The sequence below is a fragment of the Dama dama genome, chromosome 20 (genome assembly GCF_033118175.1).
Source record: "Dama dama isolate Ldn47 chromosome 20, ASM3311817v1, whole genome shotgun sequence".
Classification (NCBI taxonomy): Eukaryota; Metazoa; Chordata; class Mammalia; order Artiodactyla; family Cervidae; genus Dama; species Dama dama.
This window is the reverse complement of record NC_083700.1, coordinates 61,213,859-61,239,237: the sequence shown is the minus strand read 5'-3', so window position 1 is coordinate 61,239,237 and position 25,379 is coordinate 61,213,859. Positions and strand designations below refer to the sequence as shown.

General features: G+C 33.8%; 1 protein-coding gene across 10 annotated transcripts in view; it reads left to right on the top strand.

The window, feature by feature from the left end:
* The window catches only part of ADGRL2 (adhesion G protein-coupled receptor L2), a 201,639-nt gene that overhangs the window by 27,857 nt on the left and 148,403 nt on the right, over positions 1-25,379 (top strand). For all 10 annotated transcript variants that reach the window (XM_061121545.1, XM_061121542.1, XM_061121543.1 and 7 more), the window contains exon 2: positions 7,316-7,488. In XM_061121545.1, the coding sequence (XP_060977528.1) occupies positions 7,416-7,488 (73 nt within the window). In that variant the 5' untranslated portion in view covers positions 7,316-7,415. The remainder of the gene's footprint in view (positions 1-7,315; positions 7,489-25,379) is intronic.

Here is a 25,379-nt window from a genome sequence, read left to right as displayed (position 1 = left end):
TGGCAATCATATCTTCATCTGTTTTATAATCCCTTTAGAACCTAACACAGGACCACTACATAAATATAGTAATGAATAGGTAATACTCATTTCAGTATCAAAAATATCTAGAATGTAATCACTAGATAATCATTGGCTTAAACTGACATACATGCAATTTTATTGTTAACATTATTTTATTTTAGAATTGCAAGTTGAGATGACACTATATATACTGACATAGCTTGCAGCTGAGTTTTATCATTGATTACAAAAGGCAATGTGCTATATACTTCACAAAATTTTCTTCAGCTTCTCATCACGTATTCTCTATAGTTAATTTTTCATTTTTAAGTTCATTTGACATACTTTACTCAGATTACCTCATTACATTTAAGAAACCCCTGATGGTGATATTGATGATCTAATATATGGCAGATCCTGGGTCATTATTATTTCATTTAGTGGTTATATATATAGACCAAGAGGGAATCTGAATATTGATTCAGAGAATGGCTAGTAACAATGATTAATGAACAAAGGATCCAGTGTAGTTAGCTGAGTATAAGATTGCATCTCATGAGCAACATTGAATTTTTTATTTTCTGTTTGCATGAACAGTGATGAGACCATAATATCATAGATGCTAACATTAAAACGTTCTTTCCATGACTGTTATGATTTATTGTTAATTCTATTTGATGAAATACTTAGGTTTGTAATTTGACTTGTAACCAACTTCTCAGGTATTTTAGTTCATAAGACTTATCTGTCCAGAATAATTTGTTAATTTATAGTATATATTGTGAGTACTTTAATTAGCACTAAAAATGAATAAAATTAAGATGGCTCACTGGAAATACTAAAAATTAACATTTGGCTATCATTACCTGAGGGATGTTAGTTTTACTTATGTAAACATTTTGAAAATCAACTCATTATTCTTTTGGTATTTCTTCACTTTCATAATCCCAAAATGACTTTGTTCTATTTCTATTTTTGATTCCAAAGGGAAAGATAATGAAACACACAAAGTGAGTAGGTTTATCTGAACTACTTAATTAGTGACAATAGTGGTTGTAGACCATGGTCTTATATCCCAGTCCCATTACTATGTACTGTCCTTGAACAGGTTAAGTATTCTCATTTTAAGGGAAATTGGGGATGATAATTTGTATTTCCTCAGGATGTTGTGAAGATTTCATGAAATAATATAAGTAAACTAATCTGTGTAGTCTAACTATCATTTTGGAGGAATTTACCTATGTGCCAGGCAATTGTAGCATTTTATTTAGAAAAGGTTATTTTTGAGCTAAAATGTAATCTCGCTGAGGGTTAGGAGTTTTGTCTCTTTTGTTTCTCAGCACTTACCATGTCGTATATCTTGTTAATGTTTGCTGAATGAATAGTTTAGCACCTAAGGAAGAATGTCCTTGTAATTAGCCTTGATTGGAATTCAGGCTCTGCTACCTGCTAGCTGAGTGACTTCCAGTAATGGAATTTCTTTTCTGAGCCTCAGAATTCTGACTCTGACCTTTAAATATTGACCTTTATATAGGGGTTAGTGATATGTGTCTGATACAGTATTTCTTTTGCATATTAGCATAGTAGGTGCTCACAGAATATTTCTGTCCATAGTATACCTGTAATTTATATTCAGTTCATAAAAGTTGCATGAAATTTCTAGATAATTAGAAAGTTAAGAAATAAAATGTCAATTTTGGAGAGGACTGCTGTTTAAAGATAGCTTTCCCTTTCCCCCAGATTGGGGAAAACACTAAATTCTACATTGTAGGTATACTGCAATTTAACAATAAATACAAAATATTTTGAACAAATGGACTTATGCTTTTTTTTTGTTGCTGTTGTTAGGGGAAGCCATCAACTTTCTTGTTATATAAGGTAATATTTTGAACGGGGCTTGTAGTGTCATTTTTTTCACTCTTCTTTTGAAACTTCATTTGCAACTTTATGTTCAGTCATAAAATGTCCCCTGCATTGGTTTGAAAATGACAGCCATTTGTTTTTATTATTTCAAATGGAAGCATTTTAATGAAGAGAATGGCAGACTGCCCTGGTCTGTGCCTCCAAGTGTCCTCAGGTACAAGCCTCTTGTGCCTGCTGAGCATGACTCCTGGATATTATAGCAGATAGCAGGTGTAATTTACTGGAGCGTTCCTGAACTCTTTTCTGCTGCTCCTCTGAGTCCTCTGATAGGAGAATCTATGTCTTCACAATACAGAAGACTCAATAAAGACCAAAAATGAATGTTAAGGGGACTTTAAAATAAATAGTTTAATGAAAGTACTGTATATTTGATACCAATACCTGCAGAAATGAATCAGAGAAAGATAGTGGCAACTAGTGGTTGGCCACATGGTTTTAAAATGCCTGTTAGCATTTCCAGCCCAGCCCTTTCCTTGTGAAGGGAAAGAAAATAAACTCAAATGGAAAATAACATCAAACGTCTGGAGTTAAAAGAAGCCTTTCTGATTAGTGATAACAGGGGTTTACTTCGACAGCTTACTGAAAGAAAACTCCCAAGGGTGTCCATGTTTTCTCCTCTATTCAAAAGAAGGCGAATTTCTGTAATTTATTTTTCATTTTCTAAATCTTTTCAGTGGGGGCAGAATGGGGTTGATATCATCCTGTTGTTTTGGTAACTATAGTTTTGATAAAACATAGAAGAGCAGCTTTTATTTGCTAGTAAATTCTGTCGCATAATGATTATAATTTTATAGCACAAATTAGATCAGAAAGACTGATTTTGTGCAGAAATCTTTAGCTCTCATTTAGAGTTGACATACATTTAGTGCTTAGAATTTCATGCTTACCCAAAGCATTAATGTTTCATTTTACACAGCATTAGTACATGATATCAAGGATGGGTAACTTTGTTAGGTCTCCCACTTAGATGGCTTTCTTTTTCCTGTTCTCATGCTTTTGGTTGTTTGGGATTAATATCCAGTGTTCACAATAGTTCGGTGTCCATGAGAAGAAATCAAAGATAAAGCTTTAGATACGAATCTTTATAGTGGCTGTGCACTTAATAGGATATCAACCTCAGTTAACCATTTTTAGAAAAATTTAAATTATCTTTTTTTTTTTTCTCATTGATTTGAAGCATGCTATATCCTGCTTCTGTCATTGAGCTTTTCAACAAATGGGTTTTATTTGTTCTATTTTTGCTAAATATAAATCTATTTATATATAAAGTTAAGTATGATTTTTTAGTAATGTAACATAAATACAGAGATACTAAAATTGATTAATAGTATTTCTTAAATTTGCTGACAATTTAAGGCATGAGATGTTTAATGCAGCTAATAAATATAAGCAGGTTACTATCTGAATGGCTATGGGTAACTGTACTTTGTATGTAGTGTATAAAACATTGAGGACTGTTGGGTTATAAACAGTTCTGAGGCATGCTCCTGGAAGTTGTTGAGTTTTGAAAGGTTTAGTAGTAATGATGCATTAATTGACTTTTTACCTGGTAGAGTAATAGGATACTTCCTTATAAAAAAAATCTTGACAGAGGTTTGGTAGACAGTGTCATGTATTTATAGAAACAAGGTAAGGACGAAATTGTTTGAATCTGAATTTGAAAGGATAAGGATAAGAGTCATTCATAATTTAAGTAGAAATGCTCTGTTTCAGTTTTTACTAAGAAATGTACTGCTGCTTAGCATTATGAGGGGTTTCATCTGTGCGCTATGCCATCATAGTCCTATTTTTTCCCTGAAGTTCTTGGGAAGGGTAAGAAATATTGTTTTTTAGTATGAGGAATCCCTTAATCTTTTCTGTTTGTTCAAAGAAAGTGTAATAGCCTTTTCCTGGTTTTGTTCCTTTTTTTTTGTTTTGCGTTGTGAGACACTGAGCTGCCTTTTGCAGGTAATTATAGAGTTTGAAGGACAAGTCTGTTGGCTCCATCTACGCCAGTGAGAATCTTGTGGCTCCAGTTTGATTTAGGAGCAGTGTTTTCTTGGGACTAATTTCACTATGTTTGATTATTTGACAAACATTATATGACTAGTGTTTGATTATTTATTCATTCTGTCCTTAGCCAATTATGGTCTGCTAAGTATTTCAATTTTCATTGACATTTTTAAATGGAAGGTTGTTTTTCATTTGAATCACAACAGTAAAATCTTTTGATTGTTTTCAAAATTGCATTTAAAGCTTGAACTTTTGAAAATAATTTTATTTGATGTGAAAGTGATTGGCTGTACGCAGTAGAATGAGAATAATCAATTTGATATTCTTTTACTCATTGAACAGACAGATGCACGGACCTAAGCTTTATTTGTGTGGGAAAAAAAAGCCATGAATTTATTACATTTTGGAATCTCTTTCGGTTAGAAACAGTCATTTATACTAAGTCTTATAATTGACTAAAGTGTATTTTTAAAATTGTGTTTCACATTTAAACCTCAGGAATACATTGAAGTTTTAGCACAGTTAAATCAGTTCATGAAATGTTCTATCCTGGCCAGAGACCGCAAAAGAGGTCTGGGTTGTGTGGTTTCCTCCTCCTTTTCCCTTAACTAACAGAGGTTTTCCTATCTTGGCAGCTGTTTCCTACAAAGCAGTCATCAGTCCCTGATTTCTTCTTTCTATTTCTTCCCACAAACAAGGACTCTTTCAAATAGCCAGTGACCAAAGACAGACTGATCTTGAGTTGCTTGAAGAAAGTGGAAATGTGTTCAAGAGTTGTGCATGTAGGCAAGCCGCCCATATGCATTAGTTCATTGAGATAAAAGTACCTATTACAACCAAAATCTGGAGAGTCAGGATTCTTTGCTTGAACTGGGAGCATTCCAAAGGCTGACTTAATTACTGCAAGTAACATTAATGCACCTATTCCACATATTAAAATTATTCTAATTGCTTGATACAATGACTGACCAGTCTGTGGGATTTAAGAAACTGTTCGTGATTGGGCTTTTAAATGTGACAGGCCATGAAATTATCCGACTTCTGTCTGTGCTTTATATAAAATAGCTTGTAGTTTTAAGGCAGGCACTTTGTACAGCAGTTGTAAATGAAACATTTACTTTTGGTTTTGTCTTTTGAATAGTCTTGGGAGCTCAGAGTGAAAAATGAATAGAGAACCAGCCAGTTTTGCAGGGTTGTATTCCATGTGTTCTCTATGAGATTAATTTTTGATGTATCTTTTTTCTTTGTGTATTTTTGGCATATTGAGGAGGAAGTTTGCTTTTCCTTTTGTTGTTGTTTTATTTCTGAGAAAATCTGAGGTGTTCTTAGAACTAGATAAGCCAGTTCTGATTCCTCTCATTAGGATGCCTAATTTTGTCTTCATGGGTTTTAGAGAGAGCTGAAAAAACTAGGTTGGTTATGGATCATGGAAGTGTATATAGGGAAGCAGCTTTATCTCAAACTATAGGCATGATAAAATAAACTCATTATAGACTGTCTTGCTAATTCCTTTTGTAGTTCTATGAATCTTAATATGTAAACACTAGATAATAGCTTCAGATTAATTTTTTATGTTCTTTCTGGTATGTTTGTTGGCAAAGCAAGATAGTGACTTTATAGCTTGATCAGTGTTCCAAACCATTTAGAATCTGACTGTTTTTCCATAGAAGTTACATTGTAGGGAACTGATAGTAGAATATAGTGAGCTGCTATAATAGAATCACATATGCTGCATTAAGGGGTTTCCCAGGTAGCTCAGCTGGTAAAGAATCTCCCTGCAATTCAGGAGACCCTGGTTCGATTCCTCGGTGGGGAACTTCCCTTGGAGAAGGGATAGGCTACCCACTCCAGTATTCTTGGGCTTCCCTGATGGCTCAGATGGTAAAGAATCCACCTGTAATGCGGGAGACCTGGGTTAGATCCCTGGGTTGGAAAGATACCCTGGAGGAGGACATGGCAACCTACTGAGTATTCTTGCCTGGAGAATCCCCATGGCCAGAGGAACCTGGCGGGCTACAGTCCTTGGGGTTGCAAAGAGTCGGACACAACTGAGGGACTAAGCATAGCAGCATGATGCATTAAGCACATAGCAAATTCAGAATACCTTAACTGCCGTGAAATGAAAAGCTCAACATTATCTAGGGGAAATTTGGTTTTTTAAATTTTCTTTATGCTTTAGAGATAGCATCTAAATTATGTAAGAGTTCATTTTGAGTTATAGACACAACCTCATAATGTGGGTAGGTATACCCATCACTGCTTCACTTTAAAAAACTATTTGCAAAAGGTTAAGGAGAGCTTGGGAAAACTTTACAGGAAGAATTTGTAATTTCTTTCTGCTCAGATGCTAGATGAGGAGGCAGGCTATGTTTGGGAAGTGCCTTCATAGTGTGTATATTGTAAGGCTGGTACTTACTCTGACTCCTCATGCTATGCTAGAAAGGAGTAAAACACTGCTGTAGAACCTAGCAAATGATCTGGTTTCATGTGATCCTGGGAACGTAGAAATGCTGATTAAATCACACCTGAGTTTTTGTATCCTCTTCATTTGAAGAACTGGGCACTTAAAGGCTAGTCAGAATTAGACTTGGCTCTTCGTTTTAGTGATGGTGATGCAAACTTGGAGATATATAACCATTATGGTCTAGGTTTTTTTTGGGTCCAGTGGATGGGTTAAACTACTCAAGGACATGGGTTTGACCTTACTAAGTTTTGCTGTAAGAATAACTGATATATGAAAATCTAAAACTTTAAATATTTAAGAGACAGTCAATCACATTATTAAATGATTCCTATGAATAACTAGCAGTCAGATAAATAACAGTTTGCAGTATAGTGTTTGGAATGCCATAATTACATAAGCTACAACCGTATATTAAAAATTGTACACCATTGAGTAGAAAAATAAACTGTTTCATTATATCTGTAGTCTACTTTACTAGATAATAGGATAAAATAGTAGATAATACTGCTGTTACCATCACTAGAAGCAAAGTATATGTATTAATGAAATTTTGTTGGAGATATTGTATTAATATATTAAAGCTGGTAAAATGACTACTGTGTGGCATTGAAAGACAGTTATTTATTCTGGAATAACTTTAATCTTTCCAAGAAAAATTCATCTTTGGGAATTTATTTAACTACTATTTGCATTCATATGCTCTGATTACCTTTAATTTGGGGGGCTTTGCTTGTTTTCAGAATGCAAGGCTCAGATATCTAGTGTATAGGAGTAGTTTCCTGTTGAATATAGAATCAAAATATATGACTTTTTTTTATATTTCTGAGAAGGAGGGAAGAAAGGTTGGAAAGAGGGGAGTTGTTGCTATTGTTTTTTCATTTTTTGTGACATTGCTGGACCATAGAGTAAATGATGGATTTGTTTGTTTTTCAGATATGAGGATCAATGATGCAGACTGCTGGGTTCGATGAAGCTGGGCATTTATAACTAGGTTCATTAAGGAATACAAAGAAAATATTTAAAGGGATCAATAATGGTGTCTTCTGGTTGCAGAATGCGAAGTCTGTGGTTTATCATTGTAATCAGCTTCTTACCGAATACAGAAGGTAAGATACAGTTTAAATTTTTACTTTTTAAGTTCAGGAGAACTTAAAATATTCAATCTTTTTTTTTTAATATATATATAGGAGTGACTAGAATGAATATTTTTTATTTTTTTAGAATTAAGCATTAAATAAATTTCCTGAATATCATATTCTTTTTCTGATGATTGAATTTTTTTTTGCATAGCTGTATGTTATAGAAAGTGCTAGAAGTCTAAATTTACATTTTGCGTATATTTATAAATATAATCATCATAAATAATACTGAGAGAACTAACCAAAAGCTTTGCTTTGGTATATATTTTGCATTTATTGATTAAATTTTTCCAGTAAAATTGAAAATATTTCATGATAACTCTTTCATTTCATCTTTAGTTTTGTCTGCTTCTTAAGTGTGTGGTCATTGTTCTAAAACTTAAAAATATATATTTTTTTAATTTTCTGGAAAAAGTTGTTTTTTTTATTAGTGTTTCCTTTCTCATGTTATCTTTTTGAAGACAGACCTGATTTTTGAAGAAAAGAATACACTTAGAGTGTTAATGAACTAGTTGAAACCATAATTACTATATGGATTTTCTGGTATCCATTATTTTTTTAGTCTTACATATTATTTCCATGTGAAAATGACACTCTTTCAGGTGCTTTTTTACAGAGTAGGTCAGAAGTTAATGTGGCACTAAAATATGTTAATTTTATGGCTAGTTGGTAGTGGTAGTCATTGTATTCAGTATGTAAAATCTGTGAAAGAAATGTACAATCTCTGAGAAATGCATGTAAAATGTACTGGATTTTTTTGTCACAGTTAAGTATTCTTGATGAAAATGTCTTAGAATTTTAAAATTGGCTTTATATGTACTTTTAAATGGTCCCATCCCATTTATACCTATTAATAAAATAGTAGGTGGGAAAAAAAGAGGCATACTTTCAACTAATAGATTGTAGATGATCATTCCAGTGTCTTTGTGATAAGCTTCAAAACATTAACTTTTTCTGTTCTAGCCCCTACTTTCAGTATATTGATATAACTTAATAATATAATTTAGATAAATAACAAGTTGAGAAAAATTTTAAAATAAGAACTTCTGTGTTCAGGAAGTAAATAATGCTCATCTGGGTTTAAGTCACACATGAAAGTTGCAAATAGGTTAGTATTTTATTTTCAGAAGATATTGCTCTTTACATCAGAATTGAAAGATACATGAAATCTAACATTAAAATGTAGTGTCTGAATGAATAGTACTGTAATTATAAACAACGAACAGAAACTGAGTTGATAATATCAATCTCTGGCTTGAAATTATGAAAATCTTGTGTGTCGTGTATAATTTTGCATCTGTATTTTGGGGGGGAGGAGAAGAACTAACTGAATTCCTGCTGTTATGTTTGAATGTTTTTATACATTTAAAAAGATTCCAGGTGTGGATCAATGGCTCATTAGTCCACATAATAAAAAAACTTCCGATCTAGATGAGACCACTTTACTGACACAGTTGCTTAACTCAGCAGGGGGCTAGCAAACTAGCAACTTTTTTAGGAGATACTGCGGTTTCATTTTTAGTGTCACCTGTTAGGTCAGGATTCATATCTGCTGTTAAGAGAATTTCATTTTTTGGTGCATGAGGCCAGGGTGTGTTACTTTTGAAGCAGTTCCCTCCTACAGTTAAAAAGAACCTGGGAGGAACCACACTGCTCGCTGTGAGAGTACACACAGCTACTGCGCACCGCACTGTTAACAACGCTGATCCCGTGTCACATGGTTTTGTCTTAGAAAAAGTTTTATGTGACGTGATAGACCTTTATTGCCAGCCAGCAGATAATGCTCTGTGAACACCTATGGAGAAAACCTATCGAAGTTAGGTATGAGAGCACAGGAAAGAAGATATAAATTAACCTTTTAGCCATTGAGTTTCTTTGGGTCCCTTACGTGATTGTTACCTTTTTAGATCTTACAGAGATGAGCACTTTTTGTGTCAGCTCCTGAATCTTTGCTGATAAACTCAGATAAGGCTTTTTAGGTGGTTTCTTCCCTCCTTCCTTATTGCGTGACTAAATTGAGCCAGTTGTTTAGGGTTCAGACCTGGGCAAGTCACGGTCCCTTCTCTTGAGGAGCTTGTGGTCTTGTGCGGAGGTCTAAACCTCAAATAACTACTGGCGGTCTGCAGCAGGCAGAAAAGTGCTTGCCGGGGGACCTCTGATAGCCTTTCCAGTATTTAGCCTGCTTTTGCCAATCTTCTGATTTTTCGGTAGAAACCAGACATTAGATTTTTAAGTAGTAGCAACTAATTTAGACTTAAAAAAAAAAATGTCTGTGTTTTGTGTTCAGCCAGGGACTGTGCCTTCCTTTTCAAGGCTTTTTTTTCTTCTGTTTACAGAAGTGTTTTACCTTAGTATATGATTTTAAAGACTTAACATACTTTTAGATTTGTTTTACATGTCTATATATGAAAGGTAAATTTCCACATATGCAAGAAGGAATTACATATTTGTTCTCAGTCCAGGCATATATTACAGTTACGTCATGTTTTGTGTGCATGTTAAAGAGCAAATCACTAAGCTTATTTTTGTGTGTTTTACCATGGAAAAAGCTAATTATATAAAGGTTTAATTGCTAGAATTAGCTTATCTTATATTGCTATCTGTCTCCATTTTTTTTTATCAGCTAGTGTTTAATAGAGTAAAGTTTCATCCATTAAAATTTACTGATTTTTGCAAAGTAGGAACAATATTTCATTGTTTATCCTTGCATGTCTTTCCTGTGTATTTTTGAAAGTTGTGTTTAAAATTTTCAAGAAAAATGATTATAAAAAACCAGAAAATACTCTGTAAGGTTTTTTTTTAGAATTTATTTTACTCCCGGAGAACTAACCTCAAGCCTTTCAAAAGTCAGTTTTTATAAGACTAGTAACCCCCTGTGGAATCATGTATCAGTAAGTAGGAAAGTAAATTGAATTTTTGTGTCCTAGAGAATTAAATTATGCTATATAATGGAGCCCCTAGCAAGTATAAGTCAAGATATATGAAGGCTTGCCAAAGTGACAAGTTACAAATAATAGCAGTTCTTCAGCAAAATAGGCAATATGGATATCAGGTTGAGTTCTTTATGCAGTGAGTATGTAATTAGATTTCATTAGTTGAAATTTCAGTTAATTAACTCAGATTATATTGTTGCTTATTTCAAAGAAACTATTATGCCAGGTATAAACTGAATGCCAGATATGCCAGATACAGCTTCAGATATTTATATACATACACACACACACACACACACATACAGAGTAAGAAAATTTAAGAACATAGCTGTAGAAGTAGTATCCTAGCAGCTTTTATATTTTAAATTTTCTAAGAACATTTTACAGTGACTTTTGTGTCAATGATGTCTCAGTAATAAATGTTGGCTGTAGAATCTAGGTAGGTGGCAGGAAAAAAGTTGATCTAGGGGTGACATATGAATTTTAAAAGGCCCATAAATATTTTTTCAGACCTCTATTTATTTATTCCTTTTAATCTTTCATTCTTTTATTGGTACATACTTATAATGAGCTGTTCAGAATTTATATTTACACACACACACAAAGTCACCTTCACAAGGGCAAGGATCTTTTTTGTTGTTCATCGACATGCAAGTGACTAGAACAATGCCTGACTTATGGTAAGCAGTTACTCTATATCCATCACATGAATAGCATAAATCTTTAAAGAGGGTCATGGTGTCAATAAGTTGAAAGCTTTAAACAGTTGTAATAACAGAGTGATAAGTGCCATGATGGTGATATTTCAGAAGCATTGGGATAAAGGGTAGTTGAGTGGGTATGTGTCTGGAAATGCTTCTAGCCTGAAGTGATGTTGATTCTTGAGCTGAATCTCAGTATGAGCTGAACAAGCTTGGTAAAGACAATCGTGAGCATGGTAGTAGAGAAAAAACCAACATAGAGAATAGCATGGATGTGGGATAAAGTATTGCAGTGGTTCTTAAACTTGAGGAGCAGATGAATCACCTAGAAGTTCTTGGGTGGGGCCCACATATTTGCATTTCTGACAAATTTCTGGGATGAGGCTGATGTTGCTCAGCATCACACTGGGAAGACCCAGAGGAATCGGGTGGAGAGGGAGGTGGGAGGGGGGATCGGGATGGGGAATACATGTAAATCTATTGCTGATTCATGTCAATGTATGACAAAACCCACTGAAAAAATAAATAAATAAATAAATTTAAAAAAAAAGAAAAAAAGAAAAAAAAAAAAAAAGAACCACTGTGATATTATATATGTGTGGGTGGTTGAGGGTAAGGTATATGGCAACATGGGTGTGGATATAAACTAACTTTAAAAGGTTTTTTTTCAGAAAAAGTTATGATTTAATTCACTGTGATTCAGAAGTGGTAACCAGTTATGTATACATTTTCATATGATTCTTTATCCCTCTGATCAGGCTCCTTGGGCATAATTTTAGGCTTCAAAAGGGGATTTTATTTGTTTTTTTTCTCTTTTTAAGCATTGTACTGAGAAAGAAAACAAGTGGAAAATTGACTCCAGATTGAAAAAAACAATACATTTTCTGTTAAGGGTGAATGTTATATTTTCGACACTCGTAACCCCTTGCTTCAGTTTGTCTCTTCTCATTGTTATAATATTTTTCTTTTTTGTTGTTGTTGGGCTTCACTACATGGCCTTGCCATGATAACATTGAATTGACCTACTGTAGGGACTTTAGATTTCCCAGTCTAGCAAAATTGAATACTTTTGTTCATTTCAGAACATGTGATTAGTTTAAAGCTAGGAGGTAAATTTTCAGCAAGGTACATGGGGATTTGGCTGTACGACTCCTATTAAACTTAATGGGAGTTATAACGCCCATTAAATTAATAGGAACTGTACCATATATCTGTGTTCACTGCATGGCAAATATAACTTTATTTTTTTAATTTGCAAATTATGTAAATTAACACTGATTTGAAACAAAGCATTTTTAAAAATGATTTTATTTATATTTTTAGTGCAGATGAATGTGATTTTATTCCTCAAGAAAGTATCTAACTATATTGCTCTTAGTGAGTAAAGTCATTCAGTCGTGTCCGACTCTTTGTGACCCCACGGACTGTAGCCTACCAGGCTCCTCTGTCCATGGGTTTTTCCAGGCAAGAATATTGGAGTGGGTTGCCATTTCCTATTGCTCTTAGGACATTGTAAATATTCTTTATTGTGTTATATGTGTGCAGGGTTAATTTATTTGCAGCAGCTTTCTTCTACATAAGTAGTGATATAATTCTGTATCAAAAATATAAATATTAATGCCACTTACATATTATATGAAGTTGCTTCTGATCTTTTAAAAACCAAATGCTGCAGAGTACTCCTACTAGGATTTTACCAGTTCTGATTATGACTCAAAATTTAAAAAAAAAAAAAAAAAAGATTAATCTATTTGTTGGAAACAGTAGCATCTTTAAAAAAAATTAATTTGGAATATACTTTGGTGATTTTAGATACCAATATTCAGTGTCCAAATGTGCATATTTAATATACATGGAGATTAAGTTCTAGTGCTTGGTTGTTGATTTTTTTCTTCTCACTTTTGCTTCTCTCTTTCCACTCTAAAATTAATCCTCTCTTGCTTCTTTTTCCAGTATTTGGAAAAGGTTAATTTGTCCATAATCTCTGTTGATTCACTAATAAGTCTATTGCTGGTGGAAAAATGTTATAAATCAGTGTGTTACATACCACAGCCACGCAACATACCTCTATAACACTCTATTGCTTGGCTGTTTAATTTTGTAAACTTTTGTGTTCTGACTGGAATGACTGCGTCAAAGATTTATTTGTTTAATTTATTTAATAAATCTTTAAATTTATTTACTAAATCTTTTGTTTAATAAATCTATTATGAAGTAATTTGCTAAAGTAAAGTGGTCATAAATTTGTCCATCGAAAAGTGAATTTTTGAAATATTGATTTTATATTCACATTAGACATTTATCACAGTTATTGTAATAGTTTGAAATAATAGTGTATTAAAGGTGGCTTAATTAAAAGCATAGGAGGCATATAAAGCACCTTAATTTTGCTGAATGGTAATTGTGTTCATTACTCTGAAGTAATTTCAGTTTTGATGAATCTCTTGCCTCATTTTTGGAATTAATACACCTTTTCACTTTTTTATGTACTGTGGTATTAGAGAATAAGATAATATAAATGATTGAGCACATATGAGTATTAATGTAGAGCTGCTGTTTCTCTAAGAACTATTTATCTGACACGTTACTAAGGGAGTGTCTTACTGAAACATATGCTTGGTACCCTATGGTACTCTTTATTTTCTTTTCACCTCCTACAATGACAGAGAATGACATATGACAGCCGTGCAGTCTACATTTATTAGACATCAATGTGGATTAGTGAATATCTCATGACATCTTTCAACCCTTTTCTTGAACTCCTTTGTCAACTTGAGAGAAGTGATTCCAGGAGAATACCTAGCCTTGGCCCTGGGATCTTTCGGCGAAAATGTAAGGCTGAGAAGGGAATTCCATATCAGAGTTTCAGAGCTTTAGGAACCAAAACAACATTTATAATCCTTCCTTAGCAGCATGGGACTCTCCTGAATTTGACTTTTATGTTCACCATTATTCTTGCTTTGAGGGTTTATTTTTCTTAAATTTTCCCCTTCTCCGGAATACATTCTCATGAGAAAGGATAGAAAATAAGAAAGTTAAGAATTTAAAACTGTTCATAATTCTAGGACCTAAATATACCTAACCACCAAACAGTTCCCTTTGTTTCCCCCAACACAAATGATAAAACAAAATTACAATGTATAAAACAAAATTAGGTTCTTCCTTTCCATATACTGATTTTCTACTTTATTATCATAACTTGTATTACCTTGTCATTATATATTTAGATAAAAGGTTTTAACAGCCGCGTTGTAATTTGTCATGTATATGTCAAAACTGATTTAATACTCCCTCTCTATCTGTTGGCCATTTGAATGAAATTCTTTTAAGTAAATTAAATATCTATATAAATCTTTTACATCATATTTGCCCATTTTCTGGGAGTGAATTTCTAGAACTCTGATTATTATATCAGGCATGTGTACATATTCCAAACTAGTTTTTGGAAAGGTTATACCCATGTTCACTTTGATTATTAATCTGTGAAATATCAGTTTATGTGCTTTACTGGCATTGATTTCACATTTTTAAAAGAATTAACATTTAGTCATGTAAAAAAAAAAGATATTGTAAACTAAATTTGCAATTTGAGAGATAATTGTGAGGACAAAAACATTTTATGTATTTTTCCATTATATATGGATTTACTTATTGACTGGTTATAATTTTGAGGTGAATTTTTTGTTCACTACCTTTGCCAATTTTTCTGTTTATGTTGTTATAGCTATTCATATTTTTTAAACTCTTTGATGATATCATTTTGTCATTTTTATTATAAAAATTGTATTTGCCTTTTAATTCATATTGCTTAATTTTAAAAGAAAATTTCAAATAGAAGAATTTTATAAAATAACACTAGCCACAGATTTAACAGTTATCAATATTTTACTTGATTTGCTTTATTTACCCCCTTTTCCCCTTTTCTAACTTTTTGATGTATAGCTCTTTTCTTTTGTGAAGTCTTCCATTATTTTTCCACTTAAGAATCTTGAGATTAAATGTTTATTCACTTACATTTCCCTGTGTTTCTTAAATGTTTTTATTTAAAATTTTAATCATTAGGAAATAACTTTGTTATAAGGTGAGAGTTAAGGTTTCAGTTAATTTTAAAGGGAATAGACTAATATTAAATCATTTGAAATGGATCAGATTTTAACTAACAAAGTAGAAGAATTTGGGACATACCCAAATTAAAAAATGGTAATGGAAAGTAGTTTTTAAAAAAGGAGGGGAAAAAAACATAAATTTATATTTATACAGATTGAACTATGGATGAAAATGTTACTGTTCTGATTCTAATAATAATGCTACTGAAATGATTTGTTTTTGCATTTAGTCTGTTTAATAAAGTTTGTTTTTAAGGGATTTTTGCTGTTAAATTGAGAGAAAGAGAGAGAGAGACTGGCAAGCAAAAAAATAGGACATTCATAATTAAAATACCTTTTGAAATACCTTGTTGTGATATTCTTTATTTTGAGAATTTTAGAATATCAAGAAACACAACAATTTCATGGAAACAATAGAGGGATTCAGATAAAGTAGAGTTTTGTTTTGCATATAAGGACTTAATCAAAAAAGATTAAGTAAAATTCTCTTTTATTTTGCTGGCTATTTATAGAGTATTTCTTACATTGCTTTTATACCTGTCTCTCTGTCTAGTGTGTGTGTGTGTCTGTTTGTATTAATCATTAGTTCTCTGTCCACCTACTGATTTTTCTTTTTCTCTTTGTAGTACTAAAATCTAAACCAGGCATACATATGTCTGATATTAAATTTAGGTTTTGATTAGAATCAAAATAATATGTTAGTAAGAGTGTCTGGGATTTAATAACTTAGTCAAACACAGTAAAAAGGGTTGATGGGGCGTTGCTGTTGGTAGTGGGGAGAGAGCTCTTTGTTGGATTTTAAGCGACCTACTTTTGTATGACAGAATGCTGTGGTGAGGTGATTGATGGTGGCAGATTGATTCAAAAGTTGTAAGTAAAGTGAAGGAGACAGGTGGTGCAGGTTAAGTGCATTCTATTGTTTAAAGAAAGTACTTTTTATAATTTTCTTTTTTGATTGTTTGTAGTGAAAGTGCGAGTCACTCAATTGTGTCTGACTCTTTGCAGCCCCATGGACTATACAGTCCATGGAATTCTCTAGGCTAGAATACTGGAGTGGGTAGCCTTTCCCTTCTTAAGGGGATCTTCCCAACAGGGATCAAACCCAGGTCTCCCTAGCAGAAAGAAGGGAAATGGGATCCAGTGCTAGGACAGGAAGACTTATCTAGGAAAGGAGAATGTGTATTTTGATACAGGGAGAGGAAGGTTCAGGAAGGGCTGTGTACAGGAGAAGAAATGTAAGGGAGGTCTTGCTGGATGTTTTTAATGTTCTTTATCTATACCAGTGCCCCTCAAAATTTAAATCTACATATAATTCACTTTGTTGTTTAGTTGCTCAGTTGTGTCTGACTCTTTATGTGTGGTGTCTTAGTTGCTCAGTTGTGTCCGACTCTTTACCACCCCATGGACCATAGCCTGCCAGGCTCCTCTGTCCATGGGGATTCTCCAGGCAAGAATAATGGAGTGGGTGCCATGCCCTCCTCCAGGGGATCTTCCCAACCCAGGGGTTAAACCCAAGTTTCCCACATTGCAGGCTGATTCTTTACCATTGAGCTGGCAGGAAATTCCTTAATTCACTTGGAGAAACTGTTAATATGTAGATTCCGATTCAGGAATCTGGAATAGTCCTTGAGAATCTACATTTCTAATAACCTCCCAGGTGATGCTGAGGCTGCTGATCTGTGAGAGGACATCTGGATCAATGAGTTTTAGGTATTAAAATAGTCTAGAGAATCAGCTTTTGCATTACAGTGATTTCTACCTTTGCAAACTGAAGTTTGTGTCTTACCTTACTTAACAGCACAGTTGAAATATAAAAATAACATCACTTTCAGTTTTAGAATTCATTTTATTTAAAAAAGGAACTAAGCTACCTTGGAACTTTCCACTGAATTCTGCATTTTGTTACACTTTTAGTCCTATTTTATATGCTTTCTACTGACCTTTTAGCTGATGATTTGTATTGAAAAATCCCTGAGTAACAATGCAGTCTGACCCTTTCTCCCTCATATTTTCCTCTATTCCCCATTGATTTGGCCTACTTTCATTCTGTTACATGGAAACATCATTTTAATAGCATTTTACTATAACTGTTATTACTTAAAGTAACATTATAAAGTCATGTATTACAAAGTGTATATTATTAATTCATTTAGGAAAAGTTTATATTTTATTAACTTTTCAAAGTCAGTGTTTCAAAAACTAAGAATTGTCATTTTCACTTCAATATTATTATTACCTTGACATGTTAACACCATAAAAGAGTAAGGATGTAAACCTATTGAAAAGAGTATTGAATGTAAACCTGTTATCAAAAACAGCTCTGCTTAAGATCATCTAATGATTTTTCCATTTTGTAGTATTATGTATAATCAAAGCTATTATTTCTTTATTATTAGTATTGGAAGTAATTTTATTCTCTTTTCCTGTCAGAGATAAAGTTACGCATATAATTTATTTTGACTTTATGATAATACAGATCACAGATTACATTTATTTATTCAGGAAGTTCATTAGGTTCATTAGCATTCTAAAGCCAGAGAAAAGTACATAGCAAATTTTAAACAGAGAATTCTATATAGGATTTTAGAGATCAAAATAGTTTTACAAAATTTTTTGGTGGAATTGAGGAATTTTAGACTTAAAATCACAACTTGGAGATTAGTTAGTAGTGTAAAAGTTTTCAGTTTGCTAATGAAGAAGCAGTCCTGACAAGATTGTTCTTTTGCCAAGCTCTAGTTCCTGCCAGTCCATTTTTCTTTTTGTGGAACTTAATATTTACCTTCAGATCACTGGTGTATTTTTTTTAACTCATGAGGTTGTCATTCAAAATATTTCAGAAATACTTAAAAGTATATTGCCTAACATTGTTTAACTTGATGATGATAAAAAAAAAATCTCTTCAGAACTCTTCAAATTGTTATTGTTTCACATTAAAACCTGTGCTGATTGACTTTATTTTGAAATGTAAATAACTATTACAGAAGGACCAATCTTGCTAACTCTCTGCAACTTTCAGATAATCTTCAGAAGTTATACAGCCACAGGCATACCTATCTTATAAAAATATCATTATTTCTCTTTAAAAGTACAAACGATTATTGAGAATGATTAACCTACCCAGAAATCTGAAAAACTGAAAAATCACAGTAATAATTTAAACTTTCACTGTATTTATCACTTGACACTGATTAGCAGTCATTAGGAAAGCTGAGGCATGCCTTTGCAGCCCCTCCTTCAGGTATGGGTTTTTGTCCTTATCTTTTACCTTTTGTTTCTTTAGGACAGGAAGCTCATTTAATCCTTAGCTTTGTTTTAGAGTTTAGGCAAATAGAGACTATCCCTGTTAGCTTTCAAAAGCTCTTACTTTTGTTGCAATAATGGCACTCAGTGTAGATTCTGTGATCCTGCTTTATTTACCAGAAAGCTTACCTTTGAGAGCTGCCACATCATTCTTTCAATTGTGTTGTTAATTGACTGATAGCAAAGATTGAGTGGAAAACCTTTAGTGACAAAAGATTGGATATAGGTGTGACTGTAGTCTAAAGGCTGGTGAATCTTTGCTTCTTGATCCCATTTCTAATTGTACTAAAATACCAAATACAGACTAAAAGAACAAAGTGCATTTAAAAACATTCAGAAATGTTAAGCAACAATAAAACTCCATAACCATTTAAATGGCAGCAGCTGACTATTTGAATTAACTTTGTGTTTGGCTTAATTTGGGGCCATAATTATTCCTAACTTACACGTGAGTAGATTTCAATTATAATATCCTGTAGGGATTTGTAGCTAAGGCAACTAAAAGAATCATTTTACATAAAGTACTTTTGTTCAACTGATTAGGCAAGTTAAAATGTAAGGATGTAAAATTGAAACCCTTCTGACAAGGTCCAAACAAATGTTTCTAGTAATTTTGTTAAAAAAAATTAACTAATTTTAAATAATATTTTGGTCTTTTGGGAAGATAGACTTCATTGTAAAACAGACATAGACCCTGATGTGTCTTAAGATTACATGTTTCATGAAGTAGTGAAGAATTAAAGATTTGGACAGATACGTCATTGGAAGTATTCCTAAGTAATGTTTATTTGCTTTATAATCCTTGACAATGTAGTTCGAGAGTTTGAAATACATAGATTTAGAAGAAAAATACAAATAAATAACTTAAATGACCAGCACCTCTTCTGTATCTTGTAATGCATTTCAAGATGCATTTCAGATCAGAGAGTCATTTATAGATTTGAAATGCTATATACAAGAAGTGCAAGGATTCAGGGATGGTTGACATTATGCTGCAGTCATAGATACAACCCATATTTAACTTCTCTTTTTTAAATACTTTCCCTACTTCAGAGCTCACAGTAATTTTGAACACTTTTTCCAGACTGAAACCGCTTTATGACTGTTAATGCTAGATGCTACTTTGGTTCCTTACTAATCTATGTTATAGAGCAGAGTGGTAAGAAAGTGTTTGTTGGCATCAATTAGACAATTTTGAAGCTTAACAATTAACATTTCATTAGTCTCAGCTGTTTAATGTTAGTCTAGCATAGTGAAGCTTGGAGAAGGAAATGGCAACCCACTCCAGTATTCTTGCCTGGAAAATCCCGTGGACGGAGGAGCCTGGTAGGCTGTAGTCAGTCCATGGGGTCGCAAAGAGCAGAGTGAAGAGAGTTTAGAACCAGCAGCTCTGTTCTCATTCTGTCTTCTCAGGTTCTCTGTGTCATCTGTCCTCCAACCCCTCAGCTCCTCTTTATCCTATCTCTCCTCCCCTTCTTTACCCTTTCTTTCAGTTTATGGCACCCACTGCAGTAAAATAAATAAATAAATAAATCATTGTCAGTGTATCTTAATGTATATAGTGTGATACTTTTCAGCTGCCAAAACCGTAAAAGTACACGTTTCTACTGTATATAGAGTATACTCACTTGTTTTTCTAAATTAACAAGAAAAAGCAAAGGAAAGAGAGGGAGAGGCACAGAGACAACTTGCAAATGCTAAATAAAAAAGAAAGAGATTTAAATCTAGGCAGGTTTATTTTCCATGTACTTTTATGCGACCATATTTTGAAGAACTATTGATACTATATATAGGCAATTAAGTTAAATGTTATATTCTTATACCTTCATATTTACATAAGAAATATATGAACTGTGCTTATGAAGTACTATTGTCCTGGAAAATTCCATGGACAGAGCAGCGTGGCCCAGTACAGTTCATGGGGTTGCAGGTTCGGACACAACTGAGCAACTAACACTTTCAGTTTTTGAACATCTATGTTAGTCATTGTCTTTGCATGCTTTATGTGTGTTATTCAATTGTCAATTCTATGACCAGTTTTTCACGGAGTTAAAATCTAAAAAGTGTAGCATATAATTCTGACTTTGACTTCAGAGTGCAGTTTTCCTCCTGTAGCTTCAGCCAATCTATATTACTAATAATTCCTTAAAAACAATGCCAAGATATTCCACCCTCCTACCTATTCAGTTCTCATTTGTTCTTTAGGATACTTTTGGAAGCTAGTGCTTTTAAAAGGAGACTTTCTCTCATTTAATCAGGAATTCTCTGAATTTATATAGCAGCACAAGTTCAGTAGAGTGAGTCACTTGTTATAAGTCATTTTTGAACCCCTGAATGATTAATATGAATAATGTGACTGGAAAGATACATTTTTATTTTATTTAAATGTTTCTTAATTTAAAATAGCCCCAGGTGACTAGTGGCTACTATACTGCACAGAACAGTTTATAGTTCTTTTCTTTGTTCACATATGGTTTTGTTTTTTTTGTGGGGGAAGGGTCGTTTCTTACATCTTTTTATGTTTTGGAGAATTCCTTGAAGTCAGGGACAATGTTTTACCTACTTATTATTTGTTTTCCATAGTGGAAAAATATTTCAACTAGTTGGGAAGTAGTCAGGGAGTGTTAGTACCAAAGCAGTATTTAAAAAACATACTTCATGCATGGTATAGCAGTTTTACTGTTTATCACTGAAGCCAATGTGGTGAGTTTGTGAATATGGGAAAGAATTATGTAGCTGTACCCATAGTATGTGGCTTGCAAGAACGGAGTTTTTGGGATTAACAGCTGAGTATAAGTATACTTTAAGAATGAATAGTAGCAAACCCTTGTTGCTCACAGAAACCTCAGTTCTTAGATGATTTTGATACTTCTTAAATTATCTGGATAGTAATAACTTTCATCTAAGTCAGCTCATGGTGGCCTCTCTTCTTTAAATGGAGCTTCCCTCTCAAAATCCAGGGGTTCCTTGATAGCTCAGATGGCAAAGAGTTTGCCTGCAATGTTGGAGATGCGGGTTTGATCCCTGGGTCAGGAAGATCCCATGGAGAGGGAAATGGCAACCCACGCCAGTATTCTTGCCTAGAAAATCCCATGGATGGTAGAGCCTGGTAGGCTACATACCATGGGGTTGCAGAGTCGGACATGACTGAACGACTTCACTTTCACTTTTCAAAATCCAGTGATGAATCCAGCTAATATTGCCATTTGCTTTCTATGGTTTGAGAACTTTCAGTTCAGTTCAGTCTCTCAGTCATGTCCAACTCTTTGCGACCACATGGATTGCAGCACACCAGGCCTCTGTGTCCATCACCAACTCTCAGAGTTTACTCTACTCATGTCCATTGAGTTGGAGATGCCATCAAACCATCTCATCCTTTGTTGTCCCCTTCTCTTCCCACATTCAGTCTTTCCCAGCATCAGGGTCTTTTCAAATGAGTCAGTTCTTCACATCAAGTGGCCAGAGTATTGGAGTTTCAGCTTCAGCATCAGTCCTTCCAATGAACACCCAAGACTGATCTCCTTTAGGATGGACTGGTTAGATCTCCTTGCAACTCTTGCAAGGAAGTCTCAAGAGTCTTCTCCAATATCACAGTTCAAAAGCATGAATTCTTCATCACTCAGCTTTCTTTATAGTCCAACTCTCACATCCATACATGACCACTGGAAAAACCATAGCCTTGACTAGACGGATCTTTGTTGGCAAACTAATGTCTCTGCTTCTTAATATGCTGTCTAGGTTGGTCATAGCTTTTCTTCCAAGGAGCAAGCATCTTTTAATTTCATGGCTGCAGGCACCATCAGCAGTGATTTTGGAGCCCCCCAGAATAAAGTCTGTCACTGTTTCCATTGTTTCCCCATCTATTTGCCATGAAGTGATGGGCCCAGATGCCATGATCTTAGTTTTCTGAATGTTGAGTTTTAAGCCAGCTTTTTCACTCTCCTCTTTCACTTTCATTAAGAGGTTCTTTAGTTTTTCACTTTCTGCCATAAGGGTGGTGTCATCTGCATATCTGAGGTTATTGATATTTCTCCCAGCAATCTTGATTCCAACTTGTGCTTCCTCCAGCCCAGTGTTTCTCATGATGTACTCTGCATAGAAGTTAAATAAGCAGCGTGACAGTATACAGCCAATTCCAGTATGTCTGGCTCTAGGTGAGTGATCACACCATCATGATTATCTGGGTCATGAAGATCTTTTTTGTATAGTTCTTCTGTGTATTCTTGCCACCTCTTCTTAATATCTTCTGCTTCCGTTAGGTCCATACCATTTCTGTCCCTTATTGAGCCCATCTTTGCATGAAATGTTCCCTTGGTGGCCCTGATGGCTCACTGGTAAAGAACCCACCTGCCAATTCAGGAGACTTGGTTTTGATCCCTGGGTCAGGAAGATCCCCTGGAGAAGGAAATGGCAACTCACTCCAGTATTCTTGCCTGGAAACTTTTATGGACAGAGGAGCCTGGCGGACTGTAATCCATAGGGTGCCAAAAGAATTGGACATGACTTAGCAGCTTAACAACAACAACAATTGTGAAGGCATCAGTTAAAAAGTGATGAGTAATGAATGTCTCTCATCATTTAGAACGTTCTGGTGAATTTGGCTTGTGCATTTCTTCTTCCAATAACCAAATAGATATCTGGTTTAACATGCTGTCTCTGTCTGTCTCTAACATAGGGGGAAAATAAAAGACAAAATCTTTGTTTAGTAGAAATTGCGGTAAACACACAGAGTACTAAAAGTGTTTTCTATACTCATTAATTTTGGAAAAGAAAGCATTTGGCTTAGACTTGGGAGTTATAAAACACTGAAGTTATACTAAATGGTGTAGCTGTAAATACTTGGTAATTAAAAGATTTGCTCAGAAAACTTAAGGAATTTTCATTGATATTTTCAGCATTCATTTCTGGTTTCAGAAATGTTAGTTTCTGAGGGTCACATCTAGTATTTGATTATCACCTCTTGTTTTATAACAGTAATGATGTCTCTTGAATTGAAACATTGTTTTATCAAGTTCATTCCTGACTGATTTATATTTTTATTAGTAAGTCACTCCATTCTTAGGATGTAAGTTCAAAATAAAAACAAAACAAAAAAAAAGAATTTTGTTGCCATTTCAAGGGTAGATGTAATAGGAGAGTTCCAGAAATGATTTTGCTGTACAATGGCTTCGTTACTGGGACAGATGGTTAATCATCCGAGTGATAACCTGGAAGGAAAGTTATAGATTGTTAAGGGGAGAGATACTTATGTGTATAACCTAGTATATATGTAGGAGAAAAAAACAAACCACAAAATAATAGTACTTCATAAGCACAGTTCATATATTTCTTATTTAAATATGAAGGTAATTAAAATATAACATTTAACTTAATTGCCTGTGTATAGTATCAATAGTTCGTCAAAATATGGTCATATGAAAGCATCTGGAAAATAAACTTGCCTAGAGTTAAGTTAAATTTCTCTTTCTTTTTCATTTAGCATTTGCAGGTTTAGTCTGCTGTCTCTGTGTCTCTCTCCCTCCCTTTCTTTTGCTTTCTCTGTCAATTTAGAGAAAAAGTTAGTAAACTCTAATAGTAGAAACGTGTACTTTTATGATTTTGGCAGCTGAAAAGTATCACACTATATACATTAAGATACACTGATGCAGTGATTTTTTGTTTTTTTTAACCACTTCATTAAATTATTTTTCTTAACGGTACATAAGAAAACTTACTGGTTTTTGTTCTGCAGAAAGATCTGTTACTTACTTCAGTTTTTCTGTTGGTGGAGTTGAAAAAAGTGCCCAACTGTCAGTCCATTCCAAATGTGAGGAAGGCAGATGTAGCTGGTCCAGAGGAAAGAGGGTCTAGTTGGTGCATAAAAAATTCATGTCAGCATTTCGACACTGCATTCTTTTGGGGTATCTGTTATCACTGAATAGGAAACTGTTTCAAATTGACAGGCAGACAGAATGTTGTGCTGAATGTGTAAATTGGAATTATCACATATAGCAGTTCCCTTCACCAGGTGCCGACTTGGAGCTCAGTTCTGCACTCATGTCGAAGGAGTGCCAGGAATAGTTTTATTTGCTAATTATCCCTCATCTCTTCCAAAGTCTCATGTTTTTGGTAAACAGCTTGCCCAGGTGTTTTAGGAATGCCTAGCAGGACAATGCAAGGCTGCAGGTGCTTATGTGGCAAGGAGATGCCTTACAGAACACTGAAAACAACTATATCCATGTCTGTGAGGAAGATTATTGCTGTCCAGGGTTTTTCTCCCCAAAGCAATGAAAACAATACTTGTCAGCATTTTGTTGGCCTGGAGATACTGGTGAGGGCAAAAAACTGGGGGTGGTGTTTTAGGTTAGAACATTTAATGAGGCTTTGTGTTTGAGTCTCTGAAAATAACTAAACAGTGAAATTTTCCAAGATTGTAAAAAATGAAATAAAATCAAGTGTTAAAGGAGTATTAAAAATATTTTTGTTTCTTCAGGTGTTTTGATCTTACTGGAAGATTTACTATTACATGATATAATACTTGTTTTATTTTATTTATTTAGAAAACATCTTGTATAGTATAGTACTCTAATGTTGAAAGCAAAATAGAGAATTTTTCATGTTCTATGAATTTATATCACAAGCTATTGCTAAGTACTGTTCAAATTAATTTGTGCTTGAAGCATTTACAATAGTGTTACTTTCCTTGAAATTTAATAACTTGGATCACAAAATTATTCTTAAATTAGTTCTGTTAATTGTGTTTTTGATTGTCATAAATAATTTTCTAAAAAGAGTTTATGATCTATCTATCCTTTGGGCATTGGATTTTCTTAATACAT